Genomic DNA, 18,396 nt, shown 5'->3' with positions numbered 1-18,396 from the left:
AAATCAGCAAAAAGTATCTCTATCGAAAAATCGCTTGTCGCACACAATTTCGACAAGCGTCGAACTCCAATTGATTTCAATTTCATACGATGTGAATTCCACATTGTCGATGGAAAAATGAACTCTCGGTAAAACTATTGCGACTAACACTCGCAGCGCAAATCTTGGCGGATACATTTGCACTTGCATACTTTGCCGTTCATACATCGATCGAAGCAGATAGAGCGAGGGCCACTTCGATTGGGAGAGTGAGAAAGGTGAGAGGCGGGGAGATGTCGGGCGACAGCTCATAGCCAAAAACGGAAAACTTTGCAATTCTTTTGTCCGAACTATAAGTCGCCATTTCCGAGAAGCGCTAAAAATTTTGTGTGTCGGTCTCTCGAATACGTTTCTCTCTCTCTCTCTCTCTCTTTCTCTCTCTCTTCTCTCTCTCTCTCTCTCTCTCTCTCTCTCTCTCTCTCTCTCTCTTTATTGGGCTAAACGACTATAAGTGATCTTATTAGATGATTCGATGTTTGTTTCACAAAACGCTTTGATACCATTGCGATGCAGTTACCGATGAGAAAACTAAAGCATTTCGGATTGGAATCGAATCGAGGAATCATCAACCGTAACGCTCAAACTAAATTTCGTTGCAATGGCAATTGGGCAATCGAAATGAAATCAGAACGCAGCAAATGAATGATGACACGGTGAGACAGATCCGAAGCCGATTCATTGGGACGAACGGAACAAAAAACGGAATCACTGGATTATGTGGTCCAATGTGCTAAATATAGACTTGGAAATGTTTCGTTTTCGGTTGAGATCGCTAATACATCATGCGAATAACACTTTGAATTTAGTTTTTAATCGATTGTTTATTGATTCAGCCAATATCACATTCTGCTCCGACAAACTCTTAAATTAAAGTTTGTCATAAAATGCTTGCCTCAAGCGAAGGCATCGAAAGAGAATTATGTACAGTGATTTTAAGCTTGATTCTATGCAAATTGATCGGTAGCGTGTTTTTTCTATCGTATTTATTGCAAGCGTTTGCAAAAAACTTTGATCGATTTGCTGTTCGTTCGATTTGCTTGTATCCGGAGAACCATCGACTATAACAGCCAACACACACACTTTTTCAAACTTTCGACAGAGATTCAATGAATCACTGAACGTTATAATATGTTGTTAGACGCCAGAATTTCCAGTGAAGTGGAAAGTACATTTCGATGCATTGCATTTTACCAAAACAAAATGGCGCTGTGCTCTTTGCCAAACACCATCACTTTCGTATGAAACGGATATTCGTACGACATCGACGGCGAAGACACATATTCTGTGCTCCCGAGTATGTGTCAGTCATAAGTTGTGTAAGCGAACGGAGTGGCGTTCTTTTTTTTTAATTCGTTGCTGTTGCGACCATTATCCGATGTTGTTTCGCTGTTTAGAGACGTCATAATGAACATGTGTGTTCAGTTCATCAAGCGCATAACCGAATATACATTTCAACGAATTTTTCTGGATGCCCAGATTGATGGGAAACAAATTGCGGATAATTGCTGATTTTCGGAGAAAAATTCGTTAAAATGAATATTGCGAGTACAATAGGGAAACGATATGCGTGCATGTGTGTGTCTGTTGTGGTCTTGTACCGGTAATTTAATCCACATATGTTGGTAAGTATCTATTTTTTAATGGCATCTTCTCGGCTTACATTATATTTACACAGGAGCTGAACCACACACAATCAAGCAAATTACAAAACTCTCGCCGTCTTGATGATGATGAAAATTCCAGCGTAAATGTCAAGATTGCAATCAGTCCGTATGGGGTTTGTTGTTTTTTCTCGATTAGTTGGGCGGATGGGGAGGAGTGAGTTTCACACTCATTCACTTGTTTACATTCCACGTCACAGTATGCCATAATTTCGGATGTTCGCGCATCCTCGTTCCATCACAAAATAAGAAGGTGGAGGGAGGGAGGGAGGGAAAGAGAGCGAGTGAGCGAGATCATATTACCGCATGTTTCCCATATCAACGAGCAATTTAACGAACATTTCATTATTTTACTTATGAAACATAATTTACATTATAATTCGAATATAATGCATTGCATACGCAACGCGCACACACATCCATCCATTTCATTATGCGGATTTGGTGTGCGTGCGCGGCGCACGAGTGCACGTGTGTGTATATATATATATATATATATATATATATGGCAATGGCGCACAAACAATTTTTCATTTATGATACAAGCGGATGCTTTAAGTGGTTTTTAATGTGAAGATTGATGTCCAGTGAAAGCGAATTTCGCCTCAATCGCTGCCAATGCCAAAGCAAGCGCGCTCAGTCGTTCATTGCTGCCAGAATCGTAAATATGTTTATTTTGTAACACATTTGCACAAGCGAATAGCGAACAACAACAACAGAAAAAAATGTGCGTATATACATATAATCCATAGCCTCGTATCTCGGTCGAATGGCCTTCTATCATTCAGCATTTCATTTGTTTGTGTAGCAATTTTAGTCTCTGTTATGAGAGTTGCACGTGAACTGTACGAATGGTTAAATTGTGAACTTTGCGCACGGTAAAGTAGACAGCTAGCAAATTATCCTGAATGCATCATTCTTTATTCTTAACAAGATTTTCGGCTGCTACAAAAAGTAGAGTCGCTTACGCGTTGAGAGAATTGGAACGAGCGGGAATGAGGCACATAGAGATGGGGAGAGAGGAAGAGAAACAGTGCTGAAGTCTCATTATTATCATTGGCGCAGTGCGAACACTTATTCTGCCTCAGCAAGCTGTTTTTCGGAATGCATGCTCATACAAAACGGAATGCATGACTGGATCTTTCTCTCTCCCTCTCTCTCTCTCTCTCTCTCACCCCGTTCACGGAATGTGTATACATCCGCCTGTATATAGCACATTCATTGGCAGACAGTGTTCAGCACCGGGAATCTCAGAAACGGAATGTATTTAAAATATGTATAAACGTACGAAAATTTATTCAAGATTTCGTAATGAATCCATGATTTGTTTGTTTCTTGGCGTTTATTCCTCTTATTCCTCGTACTCACTCACTCACTAGTTCATTTGCTACAACGTCGTTGATCCTATTTGCGATAGCGAATGGTTATACCGTTTTCGGGGCGATGAAGCGTTTTCGCCTTGGATTCTTCTTCTTCTTCTCCGTCTTTTTTTTGTTGTTGTTGGAAAAAACGGGGCAAAAAGACGTAACGTGTGCATAATATTGTTGTTACTGTTTTTATTCTGTCTATAGCTGTGACTGTATGCATCGTGTGTAACTATTTGTAATGGGATCTTTACCCGAAACTATTTTCGAAATCAGTTTAAAATTCAATTTTTAAAGTTTTATCGTGTAAAATAATCGTACCTATGTACATTTCACTTGATTCTTTCCTCATATTCGCTCTTCTCGCTGTGCACACTGCACACACACACACACTCTCGGTCTCTTTCGGCCGCGCTTTCGGTTCAATGTCTCTTTCCTTCCTTCCGTCGTTTCGCCTGTTCGATGATTTTATTTTGCCAGTGCTTCGACTCGCATTGAAGGAGCAAATGCTACAGCAAGACTAAGAGAAGAAAAAATGAACACAAAAAAACGACCAAAAATACCCGGTGTACAAGTACTTTCTGCTTTCCACGTTCCTCTTTTTTTTCCTTCTTTGCACTGTTTTCTATTATCTTGAGTAAAACTTGTTTTCTATGCTGTGCTATGCTGCTGCTGCTTAACCTCTTTTCACATTTTTCGATTCAGTTACTCTAGTTTTTGTGGCTCTCTCTCTCTCTCTTCTTCTTCTCGCATCTTATTCTGTCTCCATCTCCCACTCTCTCACTCTCTCACTCTGGCACTAGACAATTTTCGAATGATTCGAACACGAGCAATTTACATTGGAATACGGTGTATTCGTATATTTTATAAAAGCGAAAGCAGCTTAAAAATAACCAAGTGGAGGGAATGATGAAAATTGAATATGAACAAGACAATGAACGGAGATGCGAAAATGAAACGACCGTCAAGCAAGCAAAAGAATGAACAAAGTGAGGGAGCCAGCGAGCGAGCGAGAGAACGAGCAAGGCAATCACTGAAAATAGCACATGCTGAAGAACGACGGCAGAAGTAACGACTGTGATAAAAAGTGGGAAAAGGCATATTTTAAGGGAATTTTATTTACTTACTGCACATTATCATGTTTTATATTTTTAGTTATTTTTTTGTTGTTGTTGTATGTATGCTCATCTCGTTAAGTGGCTGCACTATTAATTTCCTGTGTTTTGTCGCTGCGTGCTCAACTCTCTCTCTCTCTCTCTCTCTCTCTCTCTCTTTCTCTCTCTCTCTCTCTCTCTCTCATTCCTTCTCTTCCCTCCGCACACCCATTCAAAATGATATTCACAACGAACATTTGTGCTCAAAAAAATGAGTGTGCCTGTGCATACGACGAACAGAGAAAGAATATGAAGTGAAGATCTATTTATCTGATGCGGCACGCAATTTATTCCGACAAAAACACAGTTTTCAAGGGAAAATCGGTGAAAATTTTGCAAACGAACAAAAAGAATTGGAAGAAAAATGTTGCACAATCATCAAGTCAAGGGTAATCGCCACTTTTCGATGCTACGATGATTTTTGTGCATTTTTTTTCTTTCCTCCAATGGAAGAAACCCAAAAAAGTGGCACAAATTTAACAGATTTCCTCATTTTCATTTGATGCATGTACTCTGAAGCGATTATCTAAAACAAACTGAAAGAAAAATAATCAAAAATGACAGAAAAAGTTGCATGCAACAGCATCAGCACCAGCACCATCATCACCACCGATTGAGACTGTTTCGGTTTACATTCGCACGAACTCGATGATTTCCGCAACAATTTTCCAAATGCTTAAATCAGCTGGATAGGAATATGTATGGTGTATGCGGTAGCATCGAATATAACATTTGCCATTGCAAATTCGATGCATTCAGCAGTTAAATAAACATGCATTTAATTAAATTGCAAGAAATGAGCCCGGAAATTCAATCGAAACAAAGTTGACGACGGCAACGATTCGTTTGCAAGCGTCTATCGAATGGGGGAGATGAAAAGAGACGTAGAGACGAAAGCAGCACCAGATTCGTGAGTGGAATGTGAGAGAAATTTTGCACAAAATTCGAAATGCGTTCGGGTACCACCACATCCGTACGGAATACTTTTTTCCTGTCCCTTTTATTCGGGTGTTGATTTGATTTTGAGAGTCATTTTCAATGTGAAACGTATCCACTTTCATTTGCAGTGTAGTTTGTTGAATTGAATCACAAAATGAAGAAGCGCCAAATTGCTCACAGCACACCAAAAAACCTGCCCGAACAAAAAGCATTCTTATTATATCAGCCAATGCATGTGATTTACATTATTTTGAGTCAAGTGGCCGTTGAACCAGTTCTCTTTACGCGCTCTCTCTCTCTCTCTCTCTCTCTCTCTCTCTCTCTCTCTCTCTCTCGGTGTTTTCATAATTAAATCGGATTTTACGGGCGCCGGTTAGTTTGGAATACCAACTTGGAAATAAATTCCAGTAGAACGAGATACGCACACACACACACACACTCACACTCTCGAAAACAATAAATTTATATGAACTATAGAAATCACATCGAAAAACTTATGTTAATTTATTTTACGCTCCAAACCAAAATGATGATGAATCGGAGGCCACTATTAATTTGCTGGAAAGTTTTCGTTTGGCTTTTTTCTCGCTCTCTCCCTCACTTTTTCTCCGTCTCTCGCTCGCTCGCACTTTTTTGCGATTGCCATGAACTTATAATTCGAGGTATCATGGATACATGGAGCGTTTGCTCACAGGATGCATCATATATTTCACATTACTTCCTTCTTCTTTCTGGACACGTTTATTTGTTTGTGTTTGTCAGACTGTACAGGTCTGTGTATATGTGTATGTGGTAATGAATATGGCTACGGTTGAAGCGCGAGCAATCAACCGACCGAACGACTGGCTGTATGTTTTCACATAAAAGTGCTCAAGTCAAACAATATCCCCTATACTTTCGACTTATATTGCATCGTGCAAGAAGTAAGCTCATTTGTTTTGAAACTTTTTAATGGAATGTATCATATTCAAAAAGAGAAAAGACGAGCGAATTTTTTTTCTTATACTCTTTTCTCTGTTTGTATAAAAGCGGTAGTTGGTAAATAACTATCCGAAAACTTTAAATAATCTTGAGATGGAGTTTTGCCCAAGGTTTTGCCAGTGTTGGCATTTTTGTGTTTCTTTTTTCTTTTATTTTCTCGCCTTTAACCTCTTTTTTCCGTGCGTTTGCCTTTATCCACATCCAATCATATGCGTCTTGTGATTTTTTGTGCAGCGTGCAGCGTGCGCGCTGAACAGTTCGTATGTGTGTGTATGTGTGTGTGTGTTGTTCCATCTACGAGACAATTAAATTGAAAACGAGCACCATTTTGCACGTATTCTAAATATTTGAGGATAGAACAAATTGCAGTGCCACATCACCAAGATTGCGATTGTCAATAGGAATGAAAAAAAATCTCAGATAGAGAGAGAGAGCAGTAGCAATAGCATAAAATGCGTTCACATGCCAGAAAATTAACGAAAATGTAAAATAATTGTTTGAAGACGTGAGGTAAGCTCGTTGAAGATTTTTCCTTTTTTCCGAAACGTGCAATTCTTTTATCTATTGAACCAGTTTCTGGATCAACAACGCCGTACTCATACAGAGAGATGCAAACACACACACAAAAGTTGAATGTAGTTCGTGCATCGCATTCCTGTATACGGAATCAAAAATTGAGTGCTTATAAAAGTTTCTTTTCTTCTTGGCGCTCAATGCGTTTCATGTGTGTGTGTTGGTACGTGGCTCTGTGGCTCCTGTATTTGTTCACTGTCTCCCTTTTACTTGATTCCCGAAGTGTTTTTGTTAGCCTGTTAGTTCATGTAAGTAATATCACAAGATTGCCGCCAAAAGCATCTCGTTGCATAGATTGGTGCAGTGATACTTTAATAGTTGGACGTAGTGTGTGTATGTATGTAAAAAAAAGCGAGTAGTGTAACTGTGTGTAGTTGCTTTTTAAAACTAATGCCATTATTCGATGTTAACGACGATGGCAAACGAGCAAAATAACCGAACCGAACTATGGCCGTAATAGAATGAGCGCTCGCGCCCTCTCACTCACTTACTCATTCATTCACTCTCTTTCGCAATAAGTATGGAGAAAAAGTCGAGCGAAAAATTCCAAAACAGAATCAGAGAAAATTGGAAGAGCGAATGTATGGAGCACCGTTGCAACAGCGGATTGAAAAGCTGAATGCGGGAGGGAGGGAGAGAGAGAGAGAGAGAGAGCAGACGAACGAAGACAGGATGAAAATGAGGAAAGTGCATATCGCACTGGAAGTACGCGTCATGTGTGCTTACACATTGCTCGGTAATAAAACGACTTATGAGTGCATCGAAAAATAGGGAGATGTAATCTGGAATAAGTAGAGAAACAAGAAATTGTACACTTCGAAAAAGCGTATTAATAGCACAGAGGAAATCACCACAATGTACACGCAAAATTATCGTCTAGACCACCAACCGAGCAAGAGAGAGGGAGAGAGAGAAAGAGCGAGAGATGTTCGGGATGCATCGAGCCAAACGAACACACAATTTTTCTCACGTGCACGTTTTGGAAACAAACTTATCCGACAATGCAGAAAATGGTGTGCTCAATGGTGTACACAGTATTGGCGGAATGAGAGTGAAGAAGTTCTTGCACGAAATTGTTACGAGAGGATGGTTAGTGCATGTGTGTTTGAAATATGTGTGCTTCAAGTAGCTAGAGGATTGCCACCAACATCCACACCAGGCTTGTGAGAAGTTTTCAGAGCAACGTTCAAGCTCATACATAAGAATGAAAAAAAGATCCATCCCAGAAAAGGAAAAAAACGAAGAAACAAATGAACGACATCGCCAAAACAAGTCAAAAACCAAGCCATGAGCAACACTGGCAAACAGGCAGACAAAATAATATTATAATATCAGTGGGAAATCGTTAACCTATAATTTGCGGCTCAACTCGACTTAAGAGCGCCTATATTTACCATCGTTTGTCTTGATCCTCTTTCAGATAATAATCAGCTATTATCGAAGCCTAAAATGAATTTTAAATGGGAAATGGAACGCAAACATTCATAAATATGCGCACATTGTTACCAACGTCGGCGTTAACGGAACAACAGAGAGACGGAGAGGGAGCACGCGAGAGAGAGTGCGAGTATGGAGCGAGTCAAAGCCACGAAAAATACGACAAGAAAGAAATTAAAAATAATCCTTAAGCGTGTGTGTACTCGGTTGGGACACTTTAAATGTGTATAATGCCCTAATACATTATAATAGCTTTAATAATAAAAGTATTTATTACGCAAATTCGAGGCGAATAGAAGTTTGCTGCATGATAGTTAACATATAATTCGATATGACTTATGTCAGTGCAATTCTTTGCATGTTTTCCTTTCTCTCTCTCTCCCTCTCGATTTCGCTCCATATCGTGCGATAAAACTGAAGGACTGAGTTGTGAACTGAACGGAGCACAACATGAACTGGTAATAAAACTAACGAGAAAATCGAGACGGAAGAAGAAAACGAATAAGAAAAGATGTATTAAAATGAACTTTTCGAAAGTTCGTTCTATCTCTCTCTTTTTGGCTGTCTCTTGTCGTGTGTTCGTTCGTTCTTTCGGTGCTTTCTTCTCTTCGCTTACGTTTGAGCTCATAATCTATGCGCACATTTGGCGTGTATGTGCCGACTTATTCATAGATAATTTCTTGAAGATGATGATGTTGATGTGCGCTCGCGACACTGCGAAAGAACTAGAGCGACACAGAACGATAGTGATTGAAAGAGTGAGCCAGTGAGCGTATACAAGAGAGAGAGAGAGAGAGAGAGAGAGAGAGAGAGAGAGAGAGAGAGAGAGAGAGAGAGAAAGGGAGAGAAAGAAGACCAAAATATTCGATAGAATGAGAGCCATCTCATCGTTCAGTCGTTTTTTTTTTCTTCATTCTTTGCCAAACAATCGCATTGTATGTGCCGAGCATACGTCGTGTTTTTATAGTTGTTTGTACATAACCCAGAGTTTTATGAACGTTTATATACAAATCGACATGGTATGTTCCGTGTGCACACTTAATACCGAGGAGCATGGAATACATTTTGGCAAATGTGAAACTCTCTCTTTCTCTCTCAAACAGACAACATTTCCGATGCGAAAACGTATTGTAAGCCGAATGAAAAATGGAAAAGCGACAAACAACAGCACCAAAAAAAAGAAGAATCACTCTCGCACTAACACACACACACTCATAGACGAGCACAATGAAGTTTATTTCATGAGAAAATTTGTACAAATTGTAAAGCTATTTATTAAATTTTAATCAAATTCCGTCGCATTTTAGTGAGGCACAAGGCGTTCGAACGAGCTCAATCATTTATAGCTCCGCTCCTTCAAATGGCTGACTGTGATGGATACAGAGCGAAAGCGAGAGAGGGAGTGAACCACTCACAAAGCTTATCTCAGCTAGTGTTGGTGATGTCATATAAATTCGGTTGTTTGTTTACGTAACAAAATTATTTTAATAACAAAGTGAACTGAAGTTTTAGTCAAAGTGCGGTTAAAATACAAGAAGGTGCGAAGAGAGTAACTGAAGCGATTTGATTTCAAGTTTTCAACAGCGTATTTAGACAATGCAGAAATGTTGCCTGTTTGTGTTATGGTGATTGAACGGAGTTTACTGATTAGATATACTCCGCTCTCTCTCTCTCTCTCTCTCTCTCTCTCGCTCTCTCTCTCTCTCGTTCGCTTCACCCCGTTGGCATCAGCAATATTTGTGTTTATTTTAACGGGACAATTTTTTGGGGGAGGCCAAGTTTTGAGATTGAGTTCTGGCATTTTTGGTTTGTTGTTTGCTTGTAAAACTTCCCGACAACATAAATGTATTGTAGTATTATAATCATCATTATAAGCATTTTACGAGGAAAATGTTGAGCTCGATATGATTCATCAAGCACCTACGACGACGACGACGATGATGAAGTATTGGGTAGAGAAAACTTCTAATTACAATTGAATATCGAGATAATTGCCAGCAGTTTGGTATTAATTCTTCGAAGATTATTTCCATTGTGATAAGCTACAGTGTGCAGTGTGCACTGTACACAAGTGTGTCAACGGAAAAGTCGGATTTGTTTCTACTCACCGGTCCGAATTGTTCGAAGTAGCTCTTGACGTCCTCCAGCGTTGTGGGAGCGGATAGACCGCCCACAAATATTTTCTTCGTTCTCGTCACCATCTGCAAAAAAAGGGAAGAAAACGAAAACGATTAAAAAACAATGCCAACAGGCTTTAGCAAATAGATTTTGGTTGACTCAAACTTCGAAATCACTCTGTGATTACAATTCCGAATGTAAATTTAGCATATAGTTTGGTAACTGGGTACGAAATACTCGCAAACACTTCCAGCAGCTGAATATATACATATATTTTTTTTCTCGGCTTTTGTTGTGTATAAAGTCTTAATACTTTGGTTCTTCGGTGCCCGCTTTGTTCGGCGAATTCATTCGAAATGTTCAAAGACATTGTTTATGCATTTTTGTGAGTTGTTGTGTCAACAAACACAAAATGCCTGTGTTTTGATGAACACGCTAAACGAGAAACGGAATGAGGGAGACACACTCGCACACATCGAACCGTATGGCTGGTGAGCTGGTAAGCTGGTGTGCCAGTATGGCGAACGAACGAACGTATCTATTATCTCTGAATATTAATTAAGCCTTGTTTAGGCGTGTGATTTTCCATTTTAATTTGCAAATAAGAAACGAGGGATAAAAAGCGAAAATGTTCATTTACATTTTTGAAATATGTCAACATTACAATAAACGCTGCAGACACGAAAAATGCCAAAAAGTTATTAGCTAAAGCAAAAGCAACAGCAACGGGCAGAAGCAAAAAAGCATTAATTAATTCCATAACAAATTTCCGACTCGAACTTTGAGGTCAAAAAGGTAAACAAAAACACGATAAAGCGCGCATTTTTCCATCGCCGTTTTCGACCAAAACCAAAATCGACTGAGAACTCTCATGGGCTTAACCGTGAATGTGGCATAGGCAAAAATACCGAGAGAGAGAGAGAGATAGAGAGAGAGAGAGTGAGGGCGAATGAACAAACGAGCGGGCGAGCGAGCTACCGAGAAGGCATCGAATTCAAAATCTTACCATCACAACATTTTAAATTGATGTGATTAGTTATGAAGTGGCACGAAAACGAAACGAAAACAGAGCAAATCGAATGCTGTGTGTGTGGATTGGGGTGGAGTTGGCTGTGTGATGGGCAAAATCGAAGACAAAATCGCTTGCAATGAAATTAAGAGATAATAAAAAGAATACCAAATCGCACGCGAATCCCGACAATTAGACATGAAATTGAAATGAATTCAACTGAAAATGAAACACATCCCCGCAAAACACAAAATCAAATGGAATATAAAATAACGGGCGATGATGTGCGCGAAACACGAGCACCCTCAGTCTCAAAAAATATGAAGACGGCATAAAACAGCAGAGCTGAAGCGCAAACGAACGAATCAAGAGCACAGCACACCCAATCGCATATGCCGATTCCAGCGACCAAATACTGTATATCAAAGAATGAAATTTAGCCTTCTATCGATTTTCCATAAAAGAAACGAATGAAATGCAGAGTGAGAGCAATTGACTGAAGAAAGAAATATAACGAAAAAAAGAGAATAGCGAGAGAGTGTGTGTGTGTTAGAGCAGAGAAGAAGATTGTGTAAGAAGACGCGTTATTCCGTGTCTTCGTTACAGGCAACATCGAAAAACAGAAGACGAAGTGAAAGACATTAAGTAGAAATAAAAATGAAGAAAAAGGTATATTCAATTATGCAAAATAAGCTTCAAGGAAATTGTCCCTGGCATTCGATTTTTTTTTCCTTCTCGTCTTCTTCTTTTGCTGTTGCTTCGCCTTCATTTTTCCCGCATACACATTTTTCGCATCGGTGTGTCGTTTCAAGTTGTACAGATTCGAAGTATCGAGAGAATCGGCAAGTGTTTATTTTGTGTGTATTTTCTTTTCTTCACATCTTTTCTTCACCTTTTCTTTCTCTTTTTTCATCTTGCAGATTATTTTCTTTTCCTTTCGCATTTCAACAACAGTAAATATTTTGCCCTTTTTTCATAAATTATCAAAAAATTACATTTTTCGAAGGGAATAACGCTATTGAACTATGGGGCGAATTGAAGAAAAGAGTAGAAAAAAAATGGAAGAACGAGCAGAGAAATGGCAAGTTTAAGTGTGAGTGGGAGTATGAGAAAGAGAGATAGAGAGAGAAATAATGACGAGATTTGTCGTTAGTTCGTTTAATATGTTGATTATTAGTTCATCTCTTCGAGAAGAAAAATAGAAAAAATGCCATCGTTTCATTCAACATTCGCATGCATGAATATTAGCGATAAGAGAGAGCACGAGATGCGTATGCTGAATGCACGTATACCAAGGACCATTTTTTTTTTGATTAGAAATGTTGTTCCACGAACACACTCACGCACACACATACACACGGAACCATTGCCATCGCCTCGAATGCTTTGTGCTGAGGGATGGTGTTTAAAGTGAAATTCTTGATGCGTTTAATTTGATTGGAGTCGAAGTGAAATTGAATTTAACTGTGTGTGGGATTTTTTTGTTGTTGCTTCTTCTTCTTCTTTTTCTTCTCGTCGTGTTCGGAGCGCACGCACTCTCCTCCCAGTTCAAATTGAATAAAACATAAACAACCCACACAATACCATTTATACGCTACGATGATGTCGCTTTCTCGCCATCAGAAGAGTTTAATAAATATAAATAAAATATTGATACTACGGAAGCACTTTAATCAGCACAGTGAAATTAAAATAAATACAAAAGAAAGTACCGAAAGATTGTGCGAAAAAAAAATTACAAAGCAGTTGAAGAGGATGTGGAGGAGAGGAAAGGACGAAAAGATTCTCACGAATCGAAATGAAAAAGTTGTGTTAATGAGAAGGACACAGATAGAGACACAGAGTGTGGGATAGAGAGAGAGAGAGAGAGAGAGAGAGAGAGCCATCCCCCAAGTAAGTAAAAAAAAGTGATAGAGAGAGAAACCAACGAGGACCAGCACGCAACAAACAACATGGAAAGAAATAAAATCAGAAAGAAAAGAGCGAATGCGTACACAAAGAGGCAATAAAACAAAAACCCTTATTCATTAAACGGCTTGCTGTTTTCTCGCATTTCGAAGTTTCTTCTCTTGTTCGGCGTCGTCGTTGCTGCTGCCACTGCCGCCGTTATCGTTGTCGTCTTCGTTTTTTTCCTCGTTTCGTTGGTCGGTGTTGCTTTTTTTCGCCTCTCGTTTTATATGTATATAATGTGTGTGTATGGCGCTTTGTGATAGCACAAAGTATTCTCACATCATGGATTATGTGCACAAAAAATTATCATCACCATTTGCTTAAGTGCAAAATGGAAAACGGACACGAAATTAAGGAAAAGTACAATAACCAAAGAAAGCGCGCACACCAACACTCATTCATTCACTCACTCGCTCGCTCGCTTTGAATCGCTTTTTGTTCACTCACACAAGTGCAGCATGCATGAAGCAGTGAACAAGATAACTGGCAACCGAAGAGAGAGAGAGAGAGAGAGAGAGAGAGAGAGAGAGAGAGAAACAACGGAACAGAACGTACTGATTTAGAACGACCTTTTGAATTTTTAACAAAATCATCATAATACAAAGGCGCCCCCGTATAGAAGCGTATATTTTGTGTGTGCTTGTCGGGCGCGCATTTCTCGCACTCACCACCACACCATTTCCAAAACAAACAAAAAATGAAGGAAAATCATTGAGACACCAACATCGAAAACTTTTCACAATACATCACGGAAGCGCTAACTGGCACGAACATCATTTCACGTTTTCAGGGGAAAAAACGGACTGAAAATGGCGAACCAACGAACGGAACAACAATGAGCTGCTGCGCTTGTGTGTTTCGCGTATCGCATCTGTGAATAGTTTCAACATAAATTGAAATAAACATAATGATCACATGTCATTTCTTGTGCGAAGCGTGCAACAAATGACCGGCCAACCGACAACGACTACGGGGATATTTCAATCTGAAGCAACACAATGCGCAGATGGCCGACGACGACATCGTTCATTGTTTGAAATCCGATTTAGTCAGTGTGGGTATATATATATATATATATATTCTATTTTTGTAGCGTTTTAATCGATCAACCACCTAATTCCATTGCCGTTACGATTTGTTCGTATAACTTTTTGGTTTCTTGCTCTCGCCTCTTTCTTGCTCTCGCCTCATTTCACATTTTACCCATCAAATCGATAAAATCACCAGATTGAACCGAACAAATGAACGAACGAATGAAAAAGTCGAGCCGAAAAAACTAAGCAAGCGGCTAATTGAATTTCAACAAGTCAAAAGAATTTATGAAAATATTTTGACAAAAGAAATCTGATTAAAATCGGAGAGAAAGAAACGAGCGAGTACACAAACTTTTCGGAAAAATTTGATTTGAACGTGGCATGGTTGCCTTGGTCACTGTCGTCGTCGTCATTTGTTGCGTCGAAAAACTCGGTTCTATAATTTCCAAAGCGGCCAGAAAAATGCGCAATGAAAATGAGTATAATTTTTTCCTTTTGTTTTTAAGTTTTCGTCCGTCTCACTCTTTCGCTCACGTCGTTTATATAGTATTAACTAATTAAATTTGAGTCTGTCGTCTTCTTTCTAAGCGTCTTTATTTAGAAACCATCCATGTACATATTAATTGAATAACCATTATATCCTTAGACGTAAGCCATTCGTCGATTTGCCCTTGTTTTCGTTATACTTTTGTCTTTCTTCTACTCCTTCTTTGGTTCAGGCAACTTTCTCTCTTGTTTTCATCCCGTTACTCTTTCGTTTCTTTCTCTCTCACTCCTTTTTTCCGTTCATACTTCAAGCTGGATTTGGTTCGAACCCCAGAAACGGTCACGAAAAATGTAAAAACATTTTTGTTATAAATTATTTTTATTGAAGCAGCGTTGCTGTTAATTAAAATAATAGATTGGATTAGCGTAAAACGTTCTAAATGCGTTGATTTCTCTCCTTTTTTCTCTCTACCCCCCCCCCCCCTCCTCATTGCCATCTCATTGTCGATTGAGTATCAAAAATATAGCTCGTTGATTTCTTTTGTATGGTGTTAGGAAAAATGAAGATGATGAAATAAAAAATTACTTTAAAGGATCAGACCGGATTCGGTAGCAAAGTAGGGAAAAGAAAACGGAAGTGAGGAGAGAGTGAAATGGGAGAGGATAAGAAAAATAGACAAACTGAAATAAAACTGGAGCGCCGCTTGATTATGTTACAATAACTTTGAGCCAATGGCGACCACTGTTAGTTCATTTTGTTTGATGGACCACGAATACGTTCGACGATGATAATCTCGCCACGAGATGACTCAAAGTCGTCGAATATACACTATATATAGAGATAGAAAGATTCTCGCGTATGCTTAAAACTTCTGCTGGCTGTGATATAAATAAGATTCAGTTAATCTCGTTTCGTTTAACTTAATTCCAAAAATTTCATCTATATGCCCTTTTCAAATGCGCTCACGACTTCTGATAGATGTGAAACAAAGCCATCTTATCCCATCCCGGCACTATACACATTCATTCTCGATCTCACTTGCTCGCTCGCACTCTGCGCTTCTATCATACATTCGAACACACACACATATATAGAGCGAAACCAAGTCTTTCAATCGCGGCACATCGTCGCTTCTCAGCCATAGTATCACATTATGTGTGCGTATATCCACTTATAACGAGTACGTAAAACTCGTTAAAAGAATACTTTTGAAACAAAACCTGTTGTAATTCTCAAGTATTGTGCAATTTAACTCTTGTCTTTGTTGCTGATTGTCTGCCATAAAACTTTTCGCTCTATCTCATTCTAGTCCTAGTCCTGTTCGCTTCGCATTTCTTGATTTTGACTTTTGCACACACACACATGCTCACATGCATTTATTGTAGCTGCTTCGACAGTTGATATTTTTGTGTGCTGCGCTAACACTAAACTACCGACTTTCTACTTCTTTTCTGTCTGTTTTTTTCTCTCTCTCTCTCACTCAGGCAATAAAATTGCTACAGACGCTGGGCTGATAGATAAATCATAAACATAATTTATGGACGAGCAACACTTGCATTAGTTTTGGCAAACACCGTATTTCACAGCGGTTGCAATAGTCTCATGGCCTTGTCTCGATACGTTTTTATTTGTGAGTAAATGCATTTCTTTTCATTGGTTCCGTTTATGGTTGCATCGTTCGTTTGCCATTGCAAAGACCAGTGCCAATATAGCAAACACACTCGCATACACACACAAACATTTCGAATATCCTTCATCGATAGCAATAATTTTTGAGGTTTTTGAAGAAGCAAATCTCAGGTATAAATATCTGCACAAAATACACGATTAATGCCTCGGCTCGTATTTTTTTTCGACTGGTTGGCGCGTAATTTGATGAAATTCATGGCTTTTGCCAACCGAGGGGAAAAAATTTTTCCTCTTCTTCATTTCGGTTTTCAAGCTTCAACGACGCAGCGCCAATAATCTACATTAAAACTTGATAAATTTTAGAAAGACGAAAAAATATGTGGCCAAATCGAATGCGTTTGTCGATTTGGGATTTGTACGTTCGATTTTCCAAACTGAAATAAATGATGGAAACACAATCTAATGGCCTTTGGACCTTTTTCATACATTTCGTTTTCGGTACGTGTGCTTCAGCAGTAGCACCAACAGCAGTACTATTATCATTTAGCGACTCTTCATACCACTTGATTGGCCATTCGGGCTTTAATCAACCAAATAATTGGATAAATAAAAGTTGTTAAATTTCCTGATATGTTCTGAAAACTTTTCCTATTTCTAACACTCTTGTGCGATTTCAAAACCTAATCTATTCGCCGTCTGTTTTCCCTTCTTGGCTCGTTTTGTTTCCCCACACCCTCCTCCTCCTTTTTCCGTCGTTTTGTCTTTTTTCTTCTAATTTTATTTTCTATCTGTCATTGTTGTTGTGTTGCCACTTTCCCCAAATCCACAAATCTGTCAATTTTAAATCTTTTAATCGGCGACCCAAACTTGTTACCGAACCGAACCGAACAACCGACCGAAATTTGCAAAACATTTCAATTTCAAGTATTTTCGAGTGGCAAATTAAAAAGAAATGAAGCAATTAATTACAAAAATGGATGGTTCCCAACGAAACTGGGGAACGGACCACTTTGCAAGACGTGCAGTTTAGTTTCGGTAACATGGCATCGTCACCATCGAGAGGCGTAATGAGCGAGTGGCGGCAACAACAGTAGCAGCCGACAAGAAACACAGAAGCAACAGAAACCGACTCGAAATGTTTAACTTTTATGATTATCTTAAATCTCGTTGCGATGAGCATTTTTCGCATCGAATCCCTTCTCCCTTCCGAGTTTATCTGGTCCTCGAATTCCACATATGTATTTATTTTTTGGGAGTAGAAGAACAGAGCGAGCGAGCGAGCGAGCGAGCGATCTTCTCTATTCGGAATTTCATTTTCGTTTCTCGGTTTACTTGTGGGATAGAAATATGTGCCGTTGCCCGTGCACACTTGTCACTTTTCGAATTATGTATACATTTTGAAAATTAATGGCCAAATACATGGTTCCGTTCAAAACCGTGTTAAGAATCCAACTTGAGCACAGCATGTTCATTGTCAACATCATTCCACATCGTTTTCTTCCTGTCTCCGTTGTGTCTCATTCAATATCTCTTCTCGGTGGCACTGCCTCTCGTTTACACACACACACACACGCACACTCTCTCCTCCTCGCCTCGGTGTCATTTCTCACCACCGAATTTTCTCCACTATATTCTCATTCGCAGTGATAATATTCGTCTTGATACTATCTGCGCTCTCACTCTCGCACACTTACTCACTCGTTGGCTTATTCACACTGGTTCTTGTTCGTGGCATGCGATGTGATGGCAGAGAGGCAAACAACGAGCACTGTTCCACTGCTTCGCAAACGATGATGTACACTGATGAATGTCAAACGATTATACCAATGTTTGCAACTACAAGCTACTGGTAAGTGCGTGAGTTTTCGCAGTGGGAGATGAAATTTATCATATTAAATTATCTAAAATTAAAGTAAAATGTTAATAAATTTCCCGTAATGAGATTTTCACGCGCTCGCTACTAATATTAGAGAAAGAGAGAGAGAGAGAGAGAGAGAGAGAGAGAGAGAGAGAGAGAGAGA

General features: G+C 39.2%; 1 protein-coding gene across 8 annotated transcripts in view; it reads right to left on the bottom strand.

Moving 5' to 3' along the window:
• Positions 1–18,396, bottom strand: part of LOC129578623 (RNA-binding protein Musashi homolog Rbp6) — a 380,177-nt gene that overhangs the window by 158,059 nt on the left and 203,722 nt on the right. For all 8 annotated transcript variants that reach the window (XM_055467457.1, XM_055467458.1, XM_055467451.1 and 5 more), the window contains one exon: positions 10,257–10,349. In XM_055467457.1, coding sequence (XP_055323432.1) covers positions 10,257–10,349 — 93 coding nt within the window. The remainder of the gene's footprint in view (positions 1–10,256; positions 10,350–18,396) is intronic.

Source organism: Sitodiplosis mosellana, unplaced genomic scaffold (genome assembly GCF_009176505.1).
Source record: "Sitodiplosis mosellana isolate CC-2019 unplaced genomic scaffold, AAFC_SMos_1.0 Smas_scaffold_6226, whole genome shotgun sequence".
NCBI lineage: Eukaryota > Metazoa > Arthropoda > Insecta > Diptera > Cecidomyiidae > Sitodiplosis > Sitodiplosis mosellana.
The sequence above is the reverse complement of the archived record's forward strand: the minus strand, read 5'-3'. Positions and strand labels throughout refer to the sequence as shown.